Here is a 21,761-nt window from a genome sequence, read left to right on the forward strand (position 1 = left end):
AGGAATGCCAGAAGAAAAAATAAGAATTGCAAAGTTCATTCATTTATGTTTGCCCTTGACCTTATTTTCTCGAAGTTTGGATTCACTTCTTGCAGCTCCTGAAAGGAGGCGGTCCTAACACCATACAGACGTTCCCCACTGAAGGTCCCACATGTCGTCACTCAGGGACTGCGCTGCATGTTATTGGTAATGCAATCACAGCTCAAGGTTTGTGATTTTACATTCCAGCATTATGATAAAAAAAAAGTTTACAACCATTTCAAACACTTCATTAAAATGATATATTGAAATAATATTTGGAACAAATTACTATTTATTTATTTTGAAAAGAATAGGCTTTTTTGTAACCATAAAGTGGTCACTTATTTAACCCCTAGGAATATTTCAAAGAATAATCTATCAAGTATAAAACTAAGACTTCATATTTTGGATTACTTCAAAATGCTAATTTGAATAAGCTGAACATTCCTTCAAAAGAACATATTACCTCCATGTAGATAAACTTGTTAGTACATTAAACTTTTGCTTTTCCCTATGTACCTACAGAAAAGCAATTATGTTTTTAAGAAAAATATTTACTAGAGATTAGAATCTAGCTTTCTTAAAAGTGTCGGTTTTTAAGTTGTACGCGTATTAAAGGCACACTTCAAAGAAACCCTATGTATAAGGATATATTTTGTTAACAATCATCAAGTAATAATGTCAAAACAAAGGTAAATCTAGTGAAAACCGCATCCTACAGTACTTTTATCAAAAGTCTGATATAAAACTATATAGGAATCACATACTCTTGCAATTGTTTCAAATAATTCTTTAAAATAACTGGCTCTTTCTTTACTACTCTGCTTATTTCCACGATGAGCTTGTTCTACCCAAAACTGGAACTCATCACTTGGTGTAAGAATACCTGAAAAGGTGAGAAGGAGAAAAAGAAATATCAGTTCAAAACAAAAAGCCAGAAAATTATCTGGTTCATCTGCTGATCTTGCCTATTTCCTGTGCTCTTGAAGACGTACGGAAAATCAGCCTTACAATTTCTATCGACAGAAAGTTCTTCCTTAAATCCACTAAGAACAACCAACAGTACCAAACGTATACTTCACAGGTTTGTTGCTCAGTATGCTTCCCCTATGTTTTTGTAAACTATCTGTCTCTATACTGTCAGTCTCCACCTTCTACCTGGAAGGCTGCTTCTCCAACACAAGGCTTTCCATCACCACTCATATTAGGGAATACCATCCAAATTAGAAATGATTACAATTTAATCAACCAATGCCCACAATTTTAAAATATAAGCAAATTAAAATAATTTTACTTTTCAATTTGCTTTTATATTTCCCAATGAATTGGACAATTTCTAGTTGCTTAATCACATGCTGGAAAAGCGTACTATTCTTTCTGGGTCTATAGTATTCAAAAAACATCTGATTAACTGTTCAAGCAAAGTATAAAACTACATCCAATACTGTAAAATAACGATTAGTGTAGGTCATTCAGTTCATATTAATTGTTCATATAAGTAATATTTATAGCTATAATAAAATTATAATTAGCTTCAAATAAAATGCATTTTAAAATAAAAGTCAATTATCTTCGCAAGTAGACAATTAGGGTCAATCCCCATTATTCATGGATGTTGGATTTATGAATTCATCCATTTCCTACCATTTATTTGTAATCTAAAATCAATGCTTGCAATGCTTTCATGGTCGTTCACAGACGTGTACTGAGCAATGGAACACTGGAGTTAGCCCACACACACGGTCCCAGCTAAGGCTGAACAAAGTGGCACTGCCTTCTTGTTTCCTATCTCCGACTATAAACAAGTATCCTTTCTGTAACCTATTCAGTTGGATGTTTTCATTTTTTTGTCCTTTTAAATGGTCATTTCTCCATTTAAAATGGCTCCCAAACACAGTGCTGAAGTGGTGTCCAGTATTGCCAAAGACAAGAGCACTGTGATGTGACCTCCAGAGAAAATACTTGTGTTAGGGAAGTTTCCTTCAGGCATGAGGTACAGTGCTGCTGGCCATGAGGCCTATTGTTCATGAATCAACAATCTATATTTAAATAGTGTTAATTATAGTAAAACAGAAACACACATATTATGTTAAAAACAGAAACATACATAAAATAAGGTTACATAATAAAAATGTTATGACCAGAGGCTCACAGGAACCTAACTTTGTTTTTCCCCTAGGACCAAGAGCTCAGTATTTACTAATTCAATATTCACAGTGAGTTTACAGAACCTAACTAGGTAAATAATGAGGGGCAACTATATTTTCTATGTCCACGAATTCCACATTGTTAAAGATTACATCCTCCTCTTCTCAAAATCCATATAAATCTATTCATTTAAAAAAAGCTAAGGCTCAGAGAAGATCCAAAAGTGTGGAAATAAATCTGTGAAAAAGTATATTAATTTACTAATGTATTAATAAGAAAACTGTTCTGACTTTCTTTCATTAAGCTACGGTTCTATACCTCGTGTGTCATCTTCCTTAAGTTTCAATTTTGATGAGTTAGTGTCTGATCTTCGTAGAACTATACCCAACCCAGTTTCTAGTTCACTCAAAAGATTCTGAAGCTTGGGATCAAAGTTTCTGCTCCATTCCTGATCCTAAAAAACAGACAAGAGCAAACATTGATCAAAAGTTTTCTGATCAAACTGGCTTCCTTAAAATACTGTTCAGAGAAATAAGTCCAGATACACCTGTTTCACTCAAAGTCTGCCACTGCCCTCCGTCTCATAAGGGAGGAGAAAAAGGCCTTTCAACAGTTAATACTTCATATAATCATGTACTATATAGCAACATAAGAGCTGACGTGGATTGCATTTATATCTTCTGTTTCTCTATTTGTCAACAATGCTGACTTTAAATTTTTTATAATTTTTGTAACATTTAAAAACCTAAAATCCTAATGATATTAACAGCAAATAAAATATTTATCTTTGTTTATAAAGACACTTATACGAATACATAGCTTAAAAAAAAAAATGACCATACAGCTCCTTTAATTTCCTTACCTTTAACAACATTGGTGCAAATACTTGCCGTACTGCTTGGTAAAGAGAATTTATAGGTGATTCTAACATAGATGAAACAAGAATGTTATTATGTAGATTCTGATCAGTAATTACTTCAGGTCGCAGCTTGAAAAACACCAGCACTTTATCTTTTGTGTCAGCAAAATCAATCTGAGTGATAAACAAATGATTTTTTCATGTTACTTTCATGAAAGTACTTGAAAGAAATGTTTCCCTAAAACTATTCTATTACTGTACTTTTTATCCCTTGGAAAAAAGTTACTTTAAAATAATTACAGTATATTACAAACACTCTATCTCTGCTCCTTAAGAGTATCTGGGTTTTAAAATGTATCCTGGGGGCGCCTGAGTGGCTCAGTCATTAAGCGCCTGCCTTTGGCTCAGGGCATGATCCCAGGGTCCTGGGATGGAGAACCTCATCCGGCTCCCTGCTCCGCTGGGAGCCTGCTTCTTCCTCTCCCACTCCCCTGCTTGTGTTCCCTCTCTCGCTGGCTGTCTCTCTGTCAAATAAATAAATAAAATCTTTACAAAAAAAAAAATGTATCCCCACTTATATGTGATTGTATCCTAAAGCTACAGTGACAAGTGGTTTATAAACAGAAAGCACTATATAAATATTGTGGACATATACTGCTAACTACTCCATTCCAACCAGATTCATTAATACTACAGATTAAAGTTGTGTGCCCCAGGTACACTGATTAGTAGTATATGTCTACACTCTATTCCAAAAAGTCTAAACCAAGGATGTCAATTACCCTCTTACCTGAAATTAGCATTTTAAAAGGTGCTTTTTAAGTCATATTTAAACTCAAAGCTACCAAAACAGACTTAAGTTGTCTATCTCCTAGATTTACCTTTACCTGAATCAAAAATTTTTCCTTAAAGTATTTGAGCATCAAACTTCTTCATTTAAGTTGTATAACTAGAAAGTTGGAAATGGATGAGCTAATTTGGAATTCACTAAAGCAACCATGTTTAAAATAGGTCAGTTCACAGTAATTAGTTCATTAGCTGGAAAGTGTATTACCCAAAAGTTTTGTGTTATATATACATTTTCACAGTTGCTCTCATTTCTTTTACCAGAAAGAGAAGTATATGTATTGAAAAGCTTTCAAACAATTTCACTGCTGTGCATGGTAACATCTTACATATGAGATTTCCTGCTACTTTTCTTTTACCCTAACCATCATATTTTTTAGGCACAAGGAGGGAAATGGCACTTACTCGGTATTGCTGCATTTCTCAAACTCCCAGTTGCACACATTAAAATTCTATTGCTAGTATGATTTTATTCCAATTACAAGCAAGAACAATAAGCTACAAATACGTAGTTTTGAAAAATTCACTCTTTAGTCCTTACATAGTACATACCCCGTACTCTCTTTCTCCCACCTATCTGAAGAAAGAATATTCAGAAAATATACATTTTATCATCAAACTTTGAAAACACTAACCACAGTCAGTGGCCAAGGCTCCCTGGCCATCAGTCAGGATGATGAGTTTTGTCCTAGGCAAAGTCAGAGCTAAAACAAAGGATCAGTTGGCTACAGCTGTTCCTTATTCCCAAGAAGAGGAAAACAGAACCAGCACTCCTAGCTGCCTCGCCTGCCAGTTTCCCTATCAGTGCCAACTACGATCTTCTCTTAACTGACAAAATTTTGATAGCTATTAATTCAAAGTACAAAGATTTTCTTTTTCAAGGTTGCAAAATAACTCTATCAGCTACTGGGATCCATCAGATACCAGCCTACCACAACCTGCTGCCTGTTTCTGGACAGCCCACAAGCTAAAATAGGTTTTTTAAAACAATGAAGAGGGCCACCTGGCTGGCTCAGTCCAGAGAGCTTGCTATTCTTGATCTGGGGGTTGTGGGTTTGAGCCCCACATTGGGTGTAGAGATTACTTAAAAATAAAATCTTTAAAAAAAAAATAACATTTCATTACAAAAATTTTATGAAATTCAATTATCAGTGTCCATAAATTTTATTAGAACACAGTCATATACATGTAAACATTATCTAGGACCGCTTCCATTCTACAACAGCAGAGCTGAAGCTTCAACAGAGACCTGACCCCCTGCAAAGCCTAAAATATTTATTATCTGGCCTATCACAGAAAAAGTTTGCCAACCTCTTTCCTAAAGCATCTGTCTCGGTTAAGATTACCAATAGACTTTCAACCTAAAGGTGTCCAAGGTTCTAAATGATCAGCCCATGCTGTCATCTTCCACACTCTCCAGTCATTAAACTTCTGCAATCACTGGATTTTTTTTTTTTTTTTTTTTTTTGCCTGGCCCTTGTAACCTAGGTGAGACTACCTCAGGGCCTTGGTACTTACTACTCTTCCTCTAAATCTTAAGTCTGCCTACAGCTCATCATCCAAATCTCACTTCAAAGCTCACTAATCCAGACAGGTAGTCCCTCCCCCTCCATTTTAATGCAGTTCTCCACCACACCCCAATCAGTACTTCAACATTACTCTACTTTGATTTTCTTTAATTTTTATTTAAGAGAGAGAGCAAGAGAGCACAAGCAGGGGGAACACCAGAGGGAGAAACAGACTCCCAACTGCGCAGGGAGCCTGATGCAGGGCTCAGTCCCAGGACCTTGGGATCACGACCTGAGCCTAAGGCAGACACAACCGACTGAGCCATATCAATGCCCAAAATTATGCCACATTTATGTATCTGAGTGGATGTGTTTAGCCTATCTTGTGCACTCGAACGCTACTCCTTGAGGACAAATTCTGCCCTGTTTCTGGCTTCATTCCAAGCACCCTGTAAAGTGCCAGGCCCATTTTAAGTACTCAATATTTATTAAGTCATGCTGTCAGACATCTACCGTACAATGCAAGACACAAAGCATTTCAAACATAACTAAAAGTCTGTAGTGTGGTATATGACTAAATATAAAATATATTGCTGGGCTCTTGAACTACTTATTGCTTCAATTTTCAGTACCCAAGATACATTTTCAGCAATCCAAACCCTCATTCTGTTTTCCCCGGACTACAGCCTACTTAAACTTTCAGTGGCATTTACAACAGTGTACCTGATTTTGTAGTTTGTTGAGTGGTGTAGCTCACCTGAGGCCACTGGAGGGAGGCTCTGGAAGGCAGAGGCAGGGACTCCCATTCTGAATTCTACCACCAATTAGAGCAGTGGAGTAGTTACCACTTGGGATGGAAACTTTGTGCCTTAATTCCCTCTTTTGCCATAAAAATGGAAATAAAAAGACAATCCTTCTCTACAGTATTGCCTCGAATATTGAATGACCCCAAGGGCATAAAGACGCAAAGCAGTGCCTGATAGAGTGTCTTCTAAACCCATGGAGCCTAGCAGAGTGCCCAGCACACGAGTTCAAAATCAAAGTTTACTGAAAAGAATTGAATTACATTCAAGACTACAGATTCCTAGTGAGTGGGGTGAATGACTCAACCATGAAACAAAAATGCGCTCAAGGGTTGCTGTGTGCTGACTGTTGGACCTTCAGATATGGGCGAACAGGAAAGGAAGAGGTTTTAGATAGGTCTGCATTTACTGAGCCCTGCAATGCCTGAAACCAATCTTCTGCTAATCCTCAGGCTTCCTTATCTAGGCGCAGACTGGAAATGGACCGGCCTCTCCAGCAATCCTGCCAGGCAGGCAGCAGCGCCCTACCTCAGTGAGTCAATCACACACTGGCCCCCCAAAAAGAATTCAAACTTTGTATTCCACCACTTCCTAAAAGGTCTGAATTCCTAACCAATCTTGCCCTCAAGTCCATTTAAGCTCAGCGCATACCCCAAAAAAGATAAACTACAACTTGCCTCAAAGAACCTCAAGAGGGAGGAGAAAATTTTTTTTGATAAGGTAGACGTTTTCTTTTTAGTTGTAACACACGTGTAGTGTTTAAGAAGAAAGCAAAACTAGAAGAGCACAAGAGGTGCTCTGCACAGGTGTGCGGGTGCAGATTAGCACACAGGGCGGGGCTACTCCGGGGGAGGGGGGAGCTGGCGGACCAGGTACGGAGGGGACCTGGGGGGAAGGGCCTGAGGGGGAAGGGGCCGAGAGGATTTGGCCCGGGGAAGGACCCCGGAGGAGCGGAGGGCCCCGTGGGGATGGGACCCGCTGGGGAGGGGTCCCCAGGGTGGAGGCTGACCGGGGACTGAGAGGGATCCCGCTTCGGGGGGAGCCCGAGTTGGGGGGCTCCTGAGGGGGGCTGAGCAGGGCCCGCTCCGGGGGGGTTCCCAGCGGGGAGGCCGCGGGGGGGTCCCGTTCTGGGGGGAGCCCGAGTTAGGGGGTGGCTGAGCAGGGCCTGCTCCAGGGGGGGTTCCCAGCGGGGAGGCCGCGGAGGGTCCCGTTCCGGGGGGAGCCCGAGTTGGGGGGGGTCGCTGAGGGGGGCTGAGCAGGGCCCGCTCCGGGGGGGTTCCCAGCGGGGAGGCCGCGGCGGGTGGGGGAGGCGACCCGTGACCCCGGCCCGGCCTGCGGCGTCCAGGACGCGGGGACCGTACCGCGTTGGAGAAGGAGACGCCGGCGTCCGTGCGCTGCACGCGGAGCAGCATCTGGTTGCCGTCGTCCAGGAAGTTGTTGACTTCAGGGCAGCTGTACATCAGCGGCTGGTCCCAGGGCTCCGACACCAGGCCGAAGTAATTCTGGGTCGTGGTGAAGATGAAGACCTTCCGCACGTCCCCGCTCCCTCCCGCCATGGCGGCGGCCAGCACGGAGGAAGGCAGCAGTGCGCCCGCCGCCAACACCCGAGCCCACCTCCGCCCACACGCGCGGCCCGCCTGCTGGCCCGCGCGTCTTCGCCGTTGCCAGGGCCAGTCGCTATGGCGACGGAGCCCGACGTCTGCGCGGCCGCGCGCGCCGTGGGCGTTAGCGCTCGGGCACGCGCACGCGCACGCGCAGCTCTCGGAGGCCGCCGACCGCGGCGAAGCTCCTCAGCTGCTCGCCGCCGCTGCGGTCTTTTCTACCGGGTTCCGGCAGGTGTGCGTCGGGTCGCAAAGCCTGCTGCTGATTCTTTCTGCGGATTTCTCGTAGCGGATTGCTGGAAGCGGTACAGGCAGTGTAACCTCAGTGAAGCCGCGTGACCCGCGTTCCGGAGGGCGCGGGGCCCTCGGGCTCCTCCTGCACCGGCAGCGGCGGCGCCGGGCTCCCCACCTGCGACCTGGGTCGGTACCGGCCGGGCTGCTGGGCCACCTTCAGGCGAGGGCTCTGTGAAAACGCTGAGAAAGAGCAGGAGTCGAGTGCTGTGATAATTCTCTTGCTCCGTCTTCCCCGCTCCTTTATGTGTTGCTTCGTTTCCCACAATCCTTTTCCCTTGTTACTCTATTACTAGTTTCAGAAAAAATGCAACCACCAGTTTTTCATCACGATCATTACCTGAACACGCGGCCACGTTTGTGAAATAACCAAAACGTACGGTGACACCTGTGAACTTGCTTTATAACACGCAAACCTAATACCAATTTCTTAAGAAATACAGGAATAGAATCGGGTTGTATCATTTTCTTCGCCGTGGCATCACTGTAAACTACTAAACTGCTGGTCGTTTACTCTGATATTCCGAATTCAGAAATCATCTTCAAAAACATTTGCTGCGTGCTGCTATGTGCCCAGGAATGGACTAGGCCCTGGAGACGTAGGCCTGCCCTGTAAGGATTTTGTCGTCTAGTCAGGCATCGTCTTGTCTCTGATTTGAGCCTTCATCCTAAGGAACTCAAACATAGACAGATTTTTTTTTAATTTGCATTCAGTAATCACAACTTCCTCTAAAACTACAGTCTTTTATAACTGGAAAGAGGGTCTTTTTATCTGCTGAGCACCTTGAGTGATATTTGGGAGTGGGAACTAATGAAAACAGAACCGCTGTGAATTATAAAGAATTCAAATTCTCATGAAATAATCCACAAAGTGGGAGAAAGGAGTCCATGAGTTGAGATGCCGGCCACTGGATGGGAAAAAAATCCAAACAGGAACCCAAGATGACTGGGTAGCGAGAAAGGATTTTGAAAGCAAAGATGGCTGAATATGGATACAGAGATTTTTGCTGTGCAGTGGACATCACGACCCTTCACAAAGTCTTCAGGAAAGCCAACTATACTCACATATTGGTCTAGGTGAGTTGTTTCGGTGGAAATGTGTGAAATGGTTGTATTAAGCATCCACAGCAATGTGGTGAGTATGAAGTTAGTACAGGTAGGAACATGAATCTGGGAAGCAAGTGAGGTCATGTGGATGTTATCCTCCCAGGAATTTTTAGGAACCTTAGGTGGGCTTTGGACTTCCACAAGATATGACATTTGAGTGTTCAATTATTCTTTAACCCAGATGTCAAGAAACAAACTCCCGTAGAGGGTAAACCCTGTGAGGGTAGGAATTCTCTGTGTCACTGCCGTCTACCTAGAATTAGGCATAGAGTGGAAAGAAGACAGATTAGGTCTCTGTACTCATGAAGCTTCAATGAATCAGAAGGAATCTCAGATATAAGTAACTTATACAAAGCCACGGAGATGATTACTTGTAGAACCAAGATTGATATCCAAATCCAATTGCAAACTATCTCTAGGCACTATTTCACAGTGGTAGATAGCCAGCCATCTACCAAGATCCCTTCTCTCCTGCCACAGCGAAGAAGTGGGTACTCTCCAGGTGTGGCCCTTAACTCATTCTCACCAGTAGGATGTAAGCAGAAGTAACGTGTGCCACTTACAAGACAGGGTTTGAAAGAAGTGAGTGTACCTTCATCTTTTGCGAGCTGGATACAAAACAACAAGAGATGGCAGACCATAAATGTGTAGCGCGCAGGGCTCCTGACTCAGTGTGGAGCAGGGCCAGCAGCTGTTAAATAAGAAATAAACTTAATTGTGTTTGGGCCATTTTACAGCATATGTATGTGGGGCTGTTTTTTATAGTAAGTTAAGCCACCCTAAGCAATAGAGTAATTGATATCAGCAGTAGGGTGCTGTTCATTTTGTTTTGTTTCTTAATGTAGGATGTTGGTTTAGCAGTTGGCTAGCGGGTGGCATGAAAACAGGAAATGTAAGCCGGAGAAGAGACAAAACCTTTCTGAGCCAAGCTTTCCTGATTTTGATCTGTATTGGCATATCTCAAACATTTTGGTGTCAGGTCTTCTTTATACTCTAAAAAGTTACTGAAGATTCCAAAAAGATTTTTTGTGCATTATTTCTATCAGTATTTACTGTAATGGTCATGAAAACTGAGACTTTTTTAAAACATAGTTATTCATCTATTCAAAAATGGTAACTCCATGACGTATTAACATAAATGATTTGTTTTTATGAAAATAACGGTAATTCCCAGGCTCCTGGGTGGCTCAGTCAGTTAAGAGCCAATTCTTGGTTTCTGCTCAGGTCTTGATCTTGGGGTCATGAGATTGAACCCCATGTCCAGCTCCAAGCTCAGCACAGAGTCCTCTTGTCCCTCTCCCTTCCCCTCCGCCCCTTCCCCATTTCCTTTCCCTTGTGCACTCATTCCATCTCTAAATAAATAAACAAAATCTTTAAAAAAATAATTCTCAAAACAAACATAAATTTGGTCAGAATACTGACACTGTTTTACACTTTTTTAAATCTCTTTAATTTATGCCTTAGTAGGAGACAGCTAGACCCTCTATCTGCCTCTTCATCCTATCTCTAGCAATACGTTGACCCACAGAGGTACCTGGAAAAACCTGGCCCCACATGGACGTGTAGTTGGAAAATCGGAAAGAACTTCATCAGCGTTTTCAGATCATTGTGAATATTACTCATTACTAAAATTCCACAAGTGGTAGCTTGTTAAAGGCGAGTTGCAGTTTAGAATCCGGAAGCATGTCAGTGATTCAACATTTCATACTCAGCTACATTAAAAGCCATTGGTCATCTTGCACGCCAGGTGGGTCTTTTACCCACACATAGTTTCCTAACATCACTCATTGGTCCTTTGGAAAATACTGGTTCACTGAGCTATGAAGATCTTCCAAATGTGGATACATTTCATTATGCAATATTTAAAACACCACATTCATCAGTATACCACTGATCTCGTAAATCTTTATGTCTGAAGAGGTTGTCAAGCTTACACAGAATTTAAATTGGCAACAAATTGTGTCAGCTGTTTTCCCTGAAATGATAGCCTTATTTCATTCATTGTTGAGAAAAATGTCTGCCGCATACCCAGTCTGGATAATCGTAGTTTTTGTCATTCTTCCAGGTAAACGTGGTCTTGCAGGAAACAAGCTGCTAGTTTAGACCACGACTCCCGTCACGTGGATCTTTCCCTTAAGGCAGCCACCGTGCTTCCACATGCGGCCCAAGCGCTTTGTGTGCCTTGCATTTCATCCCTCAGAACTGTGAAATGACTTGCACTCGAGCTGTGGGATTTGGGAAAGCCGGTAATATTTACTCCTTTATGAGGGACGCTCTCCTGTACGTGCATGGAGGTAAGGAATGGGTGACTACTGGAACAGTGTTGTGCCCTGGCCTGGATCTGTGCCAGCGTTTATCACAGAGCTCTACAAACTTAGTGGCTGAAAGCAACACCCCGCTATCAGCTTGACGTCCTGTCCGTCGGTCATGGGAAACTGCATGCCTGGTTGTCTGCTGAGGGTCTCTTGTGACTTCGATCAAGTTGCTGGCCAGGCTGAGTCATTGGGAGTGTAGGCTCCTCTTCTAAGCTGCTATCATGGAGGCAGAATTAAATTCCTTCCGGGTATAAGACTGCAGTCCCCGTTTCCTTGCGGGCTGTCAGCTGCGGTTACTTTGAGCAGCTCGAGGCCCCCCAGTCCCTCACCTCTCTATGCAGCGCCGGCTATAGACTCCCCCACACGTCAGCTCAACCTTGTGTCTCCAATCTCTTACAGCAGGAAAGGCCTAATTCCCTCTCAGGGTTCACCTGATTCGACCAGGCCCAGTGGATAACCTTCTTTATTAAATCAAAGTCAACTGAGTAGTAAATTCAGTGGGAGAACTAGCCCATCCTGTTCACAGGTGTCGCCCTGCTCAAGGTTAGCGGGTTACACAGTGCATGGAAACCTTGCGCCAGCCGAGAATTCTGCCTACCACAGATGCCGGTGCTTTTGCACCATCAGTGAAAATGTCTTACCTTGTGAAAACACTGTGACCTCCCAAACCCCTGAACATGTCTTCAGCGTCCACAGGGATTCACTGTTGCACGTGAGCTCAAACACACCTGCACCCGTTCTATGAAAGTGACTAGAGGAAAAAAGATTTTTTCCGTTTGATCCATTATGTTTGACAAAGATTGGTTAGTTATAAAAATTGCTCCCCTTATAAAATATACTCGATACACTTACTCAGTTTAAGGAAAAAATGCCACAGGACTGTTATATCATGTTCATAGTATAGCAGTAATCTTCCCGTTACTATTCTTGGACAGTGTGGGGGGCTGGGCATGACAGGTGTTTTCAGAACGCCTTCTTCAGACTTGCCAAAGCTGCAACTTACCTTCGACGTGGCATTTACAGATTTTAGTCACCAGCATAATGAAAGATACATCCTAATGGGATATTTAACACTTACATATATTTACGCCTGTAGGACAAAAGGAGCTCTATGTCTTCTGACCATTCTAAGTCAGTGAGTGGTTGCTAACCATTGCCCAGGACACAGAGTCGGTTCTGCAATCAACTGCACTGGAAATTGGGGGGAGAGAGGAAGGAGCTATGTAGGCAAGGGACTTAGTGTTTGTCTGTTTGTAACACATAGCTGAAGATAATTCTTTGGTCTGCACTTCTGTGCCCCTCCTGCCCCACAGGTATCCTGGGCAGTGTAGAGGAGGTGGGGGAAGAGGCCAGAAATGTGATAATGTGGGTATGATTTTCCCCAATCTCCACTCACAAAGAGAACCAGAAACAGACTTTACAGGAGAGCAAAAAGTGTGGAGTTCCTTGCAGGTAATACTTGTGTGTTTCATTATTTAAAAAAAAAAAAGACATTAAATAATTTAAATGTTTTGAATTTCTATCAAATTTTAAATACTTTTTATTTGAATGCTGCTGTTTTTTAATTTTAAACATAATATTAATTGTAAGAATTATAGGAGGATGGCAGAGACTGTACCCTAAACCTGTTCTAAGATGAAAAGAACACCAGTCTTGGGAGAATTTATTTTTTTTTTAAGATTTTATTTATTTGAGAGGGAGAGAGAGAGTGAGAGAGAGAGAGGATACATGAGCAGGGGGAAGGGCAGAGGGAGACAGAGAAGCAGACTCCCCGCTGAGCAGAGAGCCCCACGCGGACTCGATCCCAGGACCCTGAGATCATGACCTGAGCCGAAGGCAGACGCTTCACAGACTGAGCCACCCAGGCTCCAGGGGAGAATTTTTTTTTAAGTGTAGTTTTGTGATGTTTTTATACTTCTTAGCAAAAATTGTATTTCTTGAGCTTTGCTTTGTATTTGCTTATATATGGGTTTCATTGACAAATATCTTTTTGGTATTGAGGAAGAAGAAACCATGTGGCAGAGCACTCAGGGGCTCTGGAAGCTTCTGCCCATCAGTTCTATTCACGCTGTATTAGCCAAGCAAGTCACAGGGTCACATCTAATGGCGGGGGGTGGGGGACAGGTAAGCAGCTGGGCCTTATGCACGAGAGAACGAGCGCTGGAAGTTTGGGAGCAGTCCTACTGACAACCACACCTTCCAGACGTCCTTCCAGGTAAGAGACAAAATGCTGCTTGTGCTACACAAAATAACCTCCTGTCTTTCTTCTGCCGCAGTAACGAGCACAGTTCTAGACAGCGGCTGCTCTGATGACAAAGAACAGAGCCCCCAGTGGACCCGACTAGCGTGGAGTGTCAACAGGCAAACACACGTCTTCAACAACTGGACTCGGGCTTCTATGTCGCTGTGTCCCAACTGAGCGCCTCCAGACGCACCCACCCTGTCTCACAGGGAGGCCACTTCACAAATTCACGGGCACGTGAGTTAGTGGCGGCTTTTCAGAGTGCTGTCTTCCCTACACCAACCGAGTTCAAGTGATAATCATTTGTCTGATAAACAAAGCTAGTGCTTTTAATTTTGCCTTTCCATGTGATCAAGTATGCTAGTGAAACTACTGTTTTAAGGTTCTTACTATAAAAAAATTCCAAACCTAGTAATAGGTAGTCTTTTCCTCTCTAATGAAGCTGATTATTCTTTTAAATGCTTTGATGCGGCTTTTTTTTTTTTTTTAAGATTTTATTTATTTATTTGACAGAGATAGAGACAGCCAGCAAGAGAGGAACACAAGCAGGGGGAGTGGGAGAGGAAGAAGCAGGCTCATAGCGGAGGAGCCTGATGTGGGGCTCGATCCCATAACGCCGGGATCACGCCCTGAGCCGAAGGCAGACGCTCAACTGCTGTGCCACCCAGGCACCCCTGATGCGGCTTTCTTGACTGTGTGCCTGACCTAGCCTACCTTTATTCGCAGGAGATAGTCTTGCTTAGACTTGTAACTGAATGCCCTGTAATATTATTTTAAAAAATACGTAACCACTGAGATAAAGCACTAAAAGGAAAGCTTCTTCATACCATGCAACTATTAATAAAAGTGTTCACATAAACTGTTAGTACAAGTTTTTTATTTTCTATTTCCATTTTTATTTATGTGAAGTGATAGTTGAATACCATGCAATTAAGCCGCAGCTTTCTGCTTCTCAGCCCAGCATCTTTTTTTGGATAACTTCTGTGATAAAATAACCCTCTGACATCGCAGCCTGTTGCTATGAGAATAGAGCATCAAAAAATTGGTAGCATCAATTTACTCAAGGGTAGCTCAGAACAGATATAAAGGAAGAGACCTAGTTTTTCTCCTATCACCTTGGCACCTTTAGTCCCTAAAGATATCTAACAATTATGAAATGTGAAATTTTACACCATAAGAACCTTATTCCCTGAAACTAATGGAAGATACTCCTGTCATGGGGCTCATGTTCTTGCCTGGAATGGGGCTGTGAAGTCAATGAACACACATTTGGGGTAGTCCTTTATTAGGGAAAGGAGAGGGATCTAAGATCTCCGTGTGATGCAGTCCTTGCCATCGGGTTCCGATGTGGCTCCTCATGGTCCAGCAACCTGTAAACCAGAAAGACAGCTTCTCTGGGCTTCCTGCTGGGGACACTCTGAGAGCTTGCTTGTGTTACAGCTCAAAATCTTTTTTTACCTGGGTGCATGTTTTCTTCAACAATACAATTACCTTAAAAACTTGACTTTCTGTATTGTAAATCCCACAGCTCTTTCTCATATATAATTCTCAAGAATGATTCATCTCTGATCCCTCATATACGTGCCCCTCTCTTTGTACGAATGATGGCTATCTGAAGGCTCTCTGAAATAGTAAGTTTGGATGGCAAGGTTAAAACCTTTAATTGATCTTAGTAGAAAGATTATGTCATCTTTCTTTCTTTCTTTCTTTCTTTTTTTTTTTTTTTTTTTAACTGAGAGACCTTTTAGTACCTTTTTCACTTAAAACTTTTAGGAAAAGTTACTACCTAGACCTAGTGTCTAGGAGCAGTATGCTTTTCTAACTTTAAAAGGACCTTGATCTGTAGAATTCCTTAGTCCCTCTACCTCTTCCAGAAAACCAACCAGTTCTCATCTAAGCCCCCTCTCTGTTGTAAGATCTTGCGACAGGCAGATAACTGTATCCTACACGTATCACTCTGCCTCCTTCTACTTCCCATAGAGTTAGGGTCTCGCTAGGCTCATGGTCTACCTTCTACTTCTCACTGGGGACAGCTGTACTAGATATGTTACCAAGGCGCACTGGGGCTCTGCAGCTCCCCAGCCTGCTGACCTGCTTCTTCACTGTCCGCTGCCTACTTGTTCTGTACAGATTGTGAGTTTCTGTATGGCAGCATCCTTCTTCCAAGGCCCAATGTCTGTATTCACATGGGAGGCCTTGCTCTCACTTGCCAAATACGTCCGCATTTCCCCTTTCTTGGCACATAGTTGGCCTACAGTTCTTTGCTCTCTCTGTCTGTGTGTCAGATCTGAAAATGTCTCTATTTTTTAGACAACGGACCCCAGGAAGGTTAAAAAGCAATGCCAGCAGGTGTAGGTGCAGAACTGGATGTAGTCATTCAAAGCATCAAGAATATGGCAATACGGATATCTGAAAAGCATCTCTAGGTGTTCAAAACAAAAAATGTATAAGTCATTCCTAACTAATTTGAGCTTTATAGCACTTCCTAGATAGGGAAAACAGTTAACATTTGAAAGTCCTGAAAGCTTTTTCCTTGGCTAATTACATAAGATGGTTTGCCTTTAATCAAATTCCTTCCTTTTAAAACATGGATAAAAGCATTGCATAGGTCCATGGTTAAACAGACAACATGTTGCAAATTACTTCTGGTATAACGTATTCCAACAAAGCTTAGAAAATAAAAGCTGTTGAGTCAGCTTTGGACTAAGTTTAATAGTCATCTCCTCTGCTGACAACTTCTTTACATGTTGGACGCAACAGTCTGGTCTTTGCTCTCTTTGAAGATGGGCACGGGCATTTGAGTTGTTATGCTCTAAAATGTAAGTAGAAGTGATATATCACATATGCACAGAAAACATAAAAGCCAGTGTATAGCGTACCATGGTTCTTTCCCAGTGCTGCGGTGATCGTGGAAGCGTCAGTCAAGATGGGGGTTTGATCAGCCTAGCGCCGAGGAGCTAGCTATGATGGGTATAGTGTTCTTGATGGTCTATCATAAACAAGAAATACTTTTTGTTATAAGATAATGAGATTTTGGTGTGGTCTGTTACTGTAACACTGCCCTGTCCTGACATACACAGTCAAGGTACGGCAACTGTTACAAATAAACACCCCAAATTTCAGTGGCTTAAGGTAACAGAATTTTGTTTATCCTTCATTTGACAGTTGATTGTGGTGTTTGGCAGGCATCAAGTCCTCTTCATTGTCCCCCAGGTGATACACTTCTCTCTAAAGTTGTTTGAATCTGGCTGATTGAGAGAGAAAGAGTGAAGATGGTGGTGGCGATTCCCGACTGCCTAAGACAGTGGGAAGACCTCGCTGTGTGTCCAGGACAGGGGAGAATGACTTGTCATGGGCACGTGGCACTCTGCCATGCACAGACTTTGAGCTCCACTGCATGCGACTGTAGGCCTTGACTTGCTTCTCAGGTGCACACAGCGCTGGCCTCCCACACATGTGGTCTGTGGGGTTGCACACAGCCTTGCGCTTGGAAGGATTCGGTGGTCAGCTCTCACGCAGCATTCAGGGAGTTTTGAACAAGGGCTCTGAATTTTCATGCTGCTCTGGGCCCCACAGATTCTGTAGGTGGGCCCACATGGGAGTTCTACCCAGAACCTGTGCAGATGGAAGCCTGGGCTGCAGATAGAATGTGCAAGAACTGGGGCGCCTGGGTGGCACAGCGGTTAAGCGTCTGCCTTCGGTCCAGGGCGTGATCCCGGCATTATGGGATCGAGCCCCACATCAGGCTCCTCCACTATGAGCCTGCTTCTTCCTCTCCCACTCCCCCTGCTTGTGTTCCCTCTCTCGCTGGCTGTCTCTATCCTGTCGAATAAATAAATAAAATCTTAAAAAAAAAAAAAAAAAAAAGAATGTGCAAGAACTCACTGAAGGTTGTCTGGCAATTGTCTGCATTTTTTAGCCCGTGGAGAGAAAATATTTTGAAAATTTGTGTGTGCTTTTCTTCTCTGCGCATTCTCGCTCATGACCACATATTTGGTCAGTGTCATTCTCATTGCCTCAAGGAGAATTAGGACTATAAAATCGGAAATGCAAAGAATAGTTGATTTGGGTTTTTTACTTTTAAAAATATGCTGTAACAGTTGAAGGTCATCTTGGGTAGGGATGGGGTTCCAGAGCTGGGTAAGGCTCAGACGTGGAGGGGTCTCTGTGAGGCTGGAGGTTAGCAAGCAGATTGGCGAACAGCATGTGCACAGGAGCTGACCTGGCATCAAGAAGCACCAGCACTGCCATTGCCTGTGACTGTGACCATGACCGGAGCAGCGTGGCTGCCCAGTAGAGGTCTGAGAGCTTTGCAGGGGTCACTGCCCTGCTGCAGACTCATGACAACTATCTACCCTGTGCTGAGTACTGAAGGCCTTCAAGACCTGCCCACACGTCACCAATGTGTTTTCCGAAGAAATGATGCCTACCCGTTCAAATGGCCCCATGCAGACAACCCTATTTTCAGGGGCTGGGAACACGGTTAAGATCCCTAAAGGCAGGGTTGTTGACCTGCAGGGAAGTGGGTGCTGATATGAACGGGAAAGCCCCATTACCAGAATCTGGGTGGGAATGGGAACCAGAGCAAACCACCCCCTTTACGTGCCTCCTTTTCCTCCTTGCTTTGATTCTGTGGAGCACTGGAAAGAAGTCCCCCTTCTGGATTAGTGGGAGTTGATTTTTGTTGAGTGTACCCTAAGGATACATAATTATGTACCCATTGGCAGTTTTGTTTTCAGCACCTTTATACCTATTTTCTCACTTTCTCAATAGTACAATGCTGTGATGTCCTGATAAGGCAGATACTGTTCTTTTACTACAGAGATGGCAAAACTGAGTCACAACATGATTAGATAATTTTTCCACGGCTACAGAATTTTAAAAGGCAAATCCACTAGTCTATTGGTGGTTCTCATTGTAAGAAACCATTTCCACTATGCCATCTTTCCAAGATTAAGTGTGGGAAGTATAAAGTAGAACAAAAACGCAATACTCATCCATACGTAAGATTGTAAAAATGCTTGTAAGAACACACCTAACTAAACCCAAGCTGCTTGCACTCGGTCTTGGTCTTCTCATCCATAGAGCTCTTTTCTGCAGCAGGCCATGAAAACAGTGCACTCTCTGCCAGTAACGTTAATTTTATGAACTGCTCGTCTTTATCTGGGATACACATTCCTATACCAGAGGGCAACAGGTGTCCAGTTTAATATGATCTCCCTCCTGAGCACTTTTTTATTTTTAATTTTTAAGTCATCTCTACACCTAATGTGGGGTCCAGATTCACAACCCTGAGATCAAGAGTCCATGCTCTACTGACTGAGCCAGCCAGGCGCCCCCTGAGCACTTACTCTTAATCTTCCTGGTTAGGTTTCTAACTGAGGGTGCTCTGTTTTTGCCTACCTGATCTACAAGACAGTATCTTCAACCTATGATCCCACATCCAGAATTTTATGTATTCTGACCTTCCTCAAGGCATCGACCTAGATGGCTCTCTTGAGTTACTACTCTTTCTTCCTGCACTCTACTACTTTTAAATTTTTATCTACTTCTTTCTGCTTACTTTGACCCTCTTAAAAATAAACCTTTCTATTTTAGAAGAGTTTCAGATTTACAGAAAAGTGGCAGCGACAATACAGACATTTAAATCCCATGCCCAGTTTCCACTATTAGTATGGTACATTAGTATGGTACATTTCTCACAATCGATGAACCAATAATATTTATATTATTATTAATATTTATTATATTGACTCCATTTTTTAAAAATATTTTATCCATTTATTTGAGATAGCTAAATGGAGAGATCACGAGCAGGGGACAGAGAGGGACAAGCAGACTCCCCGCTCCCCAAGGCGGGACTCAGTCCCAGGACCCTGGGATCATAAACTGAGCCGAAGGCAGACAGTTAACCGGTTAACCGACTGAGCCACCCAGCTGCCCCAAGTAGACTCCCTTTCTTGAAAGAACTAGAAGGAACTAGAAAGAACTAGAACTAGTGTGCTGAGATACCATTGCAACGTCTTTTGAAAAGACAATCTGCCACGGTGAGCTGTAAGCAAAAACCAATTGTTTGCTTTTCTCTACTGCCCCTTCAAAACCGTGTACTTATTCTTCCCTGGATCCTGAGTAAAATCTCATTCCAACCCCATATTGTTGTGGACTGTATTTATTTTTCTTTGGTGCCTCTCTCTGCAGGATGATACATTCAGGTCTTGATGAGTCCAGGTGTGGCCATCGGACTGAAATACTTCTCACTCCAGAGCTTCATCATGTCTTCTGTTTCCTCCACCACAATGGGAGACAGCGCCCCAGATGGCGGCTACTCCGTGTTGGGGTCCCGGAGTGAATCACAGCCACAGTCGGGCAGCAGGTGACCTGCCCTAGCACACCGCTTTAGAGTGTAGGGGACACCCGGCATGTGCCACATAGTTCTGCGCCGCTGAGCCTCTCTCAAACACTAGGAGTCATTGTGGGCTTGTGTGGAAGAAGTCATGTTCTAGCATCTCATTTCTACTGTTCTCTGTCTTATGTGTATGGAAATATTTTATAAAATGTTGGCCTGCCAGGTTGTTTTGAAAATAAATGATAATGTATTGGAAGGAGTATTTATGTAGATCCAGGACCAAAATTCTATGTGGCATCCCATAAGTCATTTAATTTTTGTGTTGCTTCTTTTCCTGACAAGTGCAAATGCCCTATTTTAAAGAGGTGTTAAGGAAAAAAAAAACTGTACAGAATATATAAATTAACACATTTTAGGGGACCATTTTTGGCTGCCTTGATTCAGATGCAACTATTTTAAAACATCTTTCATCACTTCATTCTGTAACCTTCAGAAGCTAAGGGATGCGTGTGTAAGCAGGATGCTAAGGAGATGGCAGCGGTAGGGCTCAGTTCTTTTGCTTCTGCCCTATTTGGCGTGAATACATGTCCACTGTTGTGACAGATGGATATCTAGCTGTTTTTCTCTATATCCTTCTATGTACAGTAGAATAAAATGAAGGATAAAGGAAATTATGTCTTACCTAAAGTCACCGACTGTCTTTGAATTTGAAAGCAGAACATACGAGTTTCTGCTTAAGGTAAATGCTTCATGCCTCTCCTTCCTTCTCATTATTCTCATTAAAAAAATTCTACACGAAAAGAACCACAATACTGTGTCATATTTCGCTTCTCCATGGTAGGTGCCTTCTTGATGGAAACTAATGTATTGTCCATGTGTTAGCAACAGAAAAAATTAAAACCACGTAACTCAATGCTATGTACTGTTCATGGGCAGTGATGCCCCTTCTGTGAGTAGCTGGAGTGTTCTATGTTGACCACAGAGGTACGGTGGAGGCAGCAGGTACTGATCAAAGAAGACAGTGAGGAAAACGGTCTCCATGACCCTGGATAGCATCATCTCTCCAATATCACTGATAAGCATAGATTATTGGCCCTATTCTTTGTTACTAAAGTTCTCTTAAATGCAAATGCACCCCACATATTTTCCTCCCCAGACTGTAAGATTCATGAATACAGGAGTCATGCCCGCCTTTTATATCCCTAAACCCAGCACAGTTCCTGGTTTATTTTAAGTGATCATTAAGTACTATGTGAGTAATAAACTGAATGAGGGAATACCATACATGGACTCGGCCTTTCATTTTTTTTCCCAGAGAATTCCACAGATGCAACCGAGATCTCTCCAGTCATGTCCAGGTGTGCTGGGCTCTTATTCCCTAGGTCTAGAAGAAGAAGTTGTAGTTGTGTAAGAGGAGTTCTTCCTCTTCTTCTTTAAAGAATACTCCTTGGAGAAAAGACAGCTCTTCAATAAATGGTGCTGGGAAAACTGGATATTCACATGGAAAATAATGAAACTGGACCCTGATTATACACCACTCACAAAAACCAACTCAAAACGGATTAACAACTTAAGTGTAAGACCTCAAGTCATGAAACTCCTAGTGGAAAACAGGAATAAAACTCCTTGACGTGGTCTTTGTGATGATTTTTGGTTGTAACACTGAAAGCATAG

At 42.8% G+C, this 21,761-nt stretch overlaps 1 protein-coding gene and 1 long non-coding RNA gene across 2 annotated transcripts in view; one reads left to right on the plus strand and one right to left on the minus strand.

Annotated features, from left to right (window-relative positions):
• Positions 1-7,832, minus strand: part of DYNC2H1 (dynein cytoplasmic 2 heavy chain 1) — a 299,576-nt gene extending 291,744 nt beyond the window's left edge. Inside the window, exons 1-4 of the mRNA XM_040631281.1 lie at positions 7,547-7,832; positions 3,032-3,202; positions 2,488-2,623; positions 789-907 (exon numbers count right to left, since the gene is read on the minus strand). Of these exons, the coding sequence (XP_040487215.1) occupies positions 789-907; positions 2,488-2,623; positions 3,032-3,202; positions 7,547-7,741 (621 nt within the window). The 5' untranslated portion in view covers positions 7,742-7,832. The remainder of the gene's footprint in view (positions 1-788; positions 908-2,487; positions 2,624-3,031; positions 3,203-7,546) is intronic.
• A 909-nt stretch (positions 7,833-8,741) lies between these two features.
• On the plus strand, positions 8,742-14,596 carry LOC103662449. Its single transcript, XR_568458.2, has 4 exons — positions 8,742-9,154; positions 11,250-11,478; positions 13,776-13,978; positions 14,255-14,596. It is a non-coding gene; the product is annotated as an uncharacterized LOC103662449 (long non-coding RNA).
• The last annotated feature ends 7,165 nt before the right edge of the window (positions 14,597-21,761 follow it).

This window comes from Ursus maritimus, unplaced genomic scaffold (assembly GCF_017311325.1).
Source record: "Ursus maritimus isolate PB19 unplaced genomic scaffold, ASM1731132v1 scaffold_16, whole genome shotgun sequence".
In the NCBI taxonomy this organism is placed as follows: domain Eukaryota; kingdom Metazoa; phylum Chordata; class Mammalia; order Carnivora; family Ursidae; genus Ursus; species Ursus maritimus.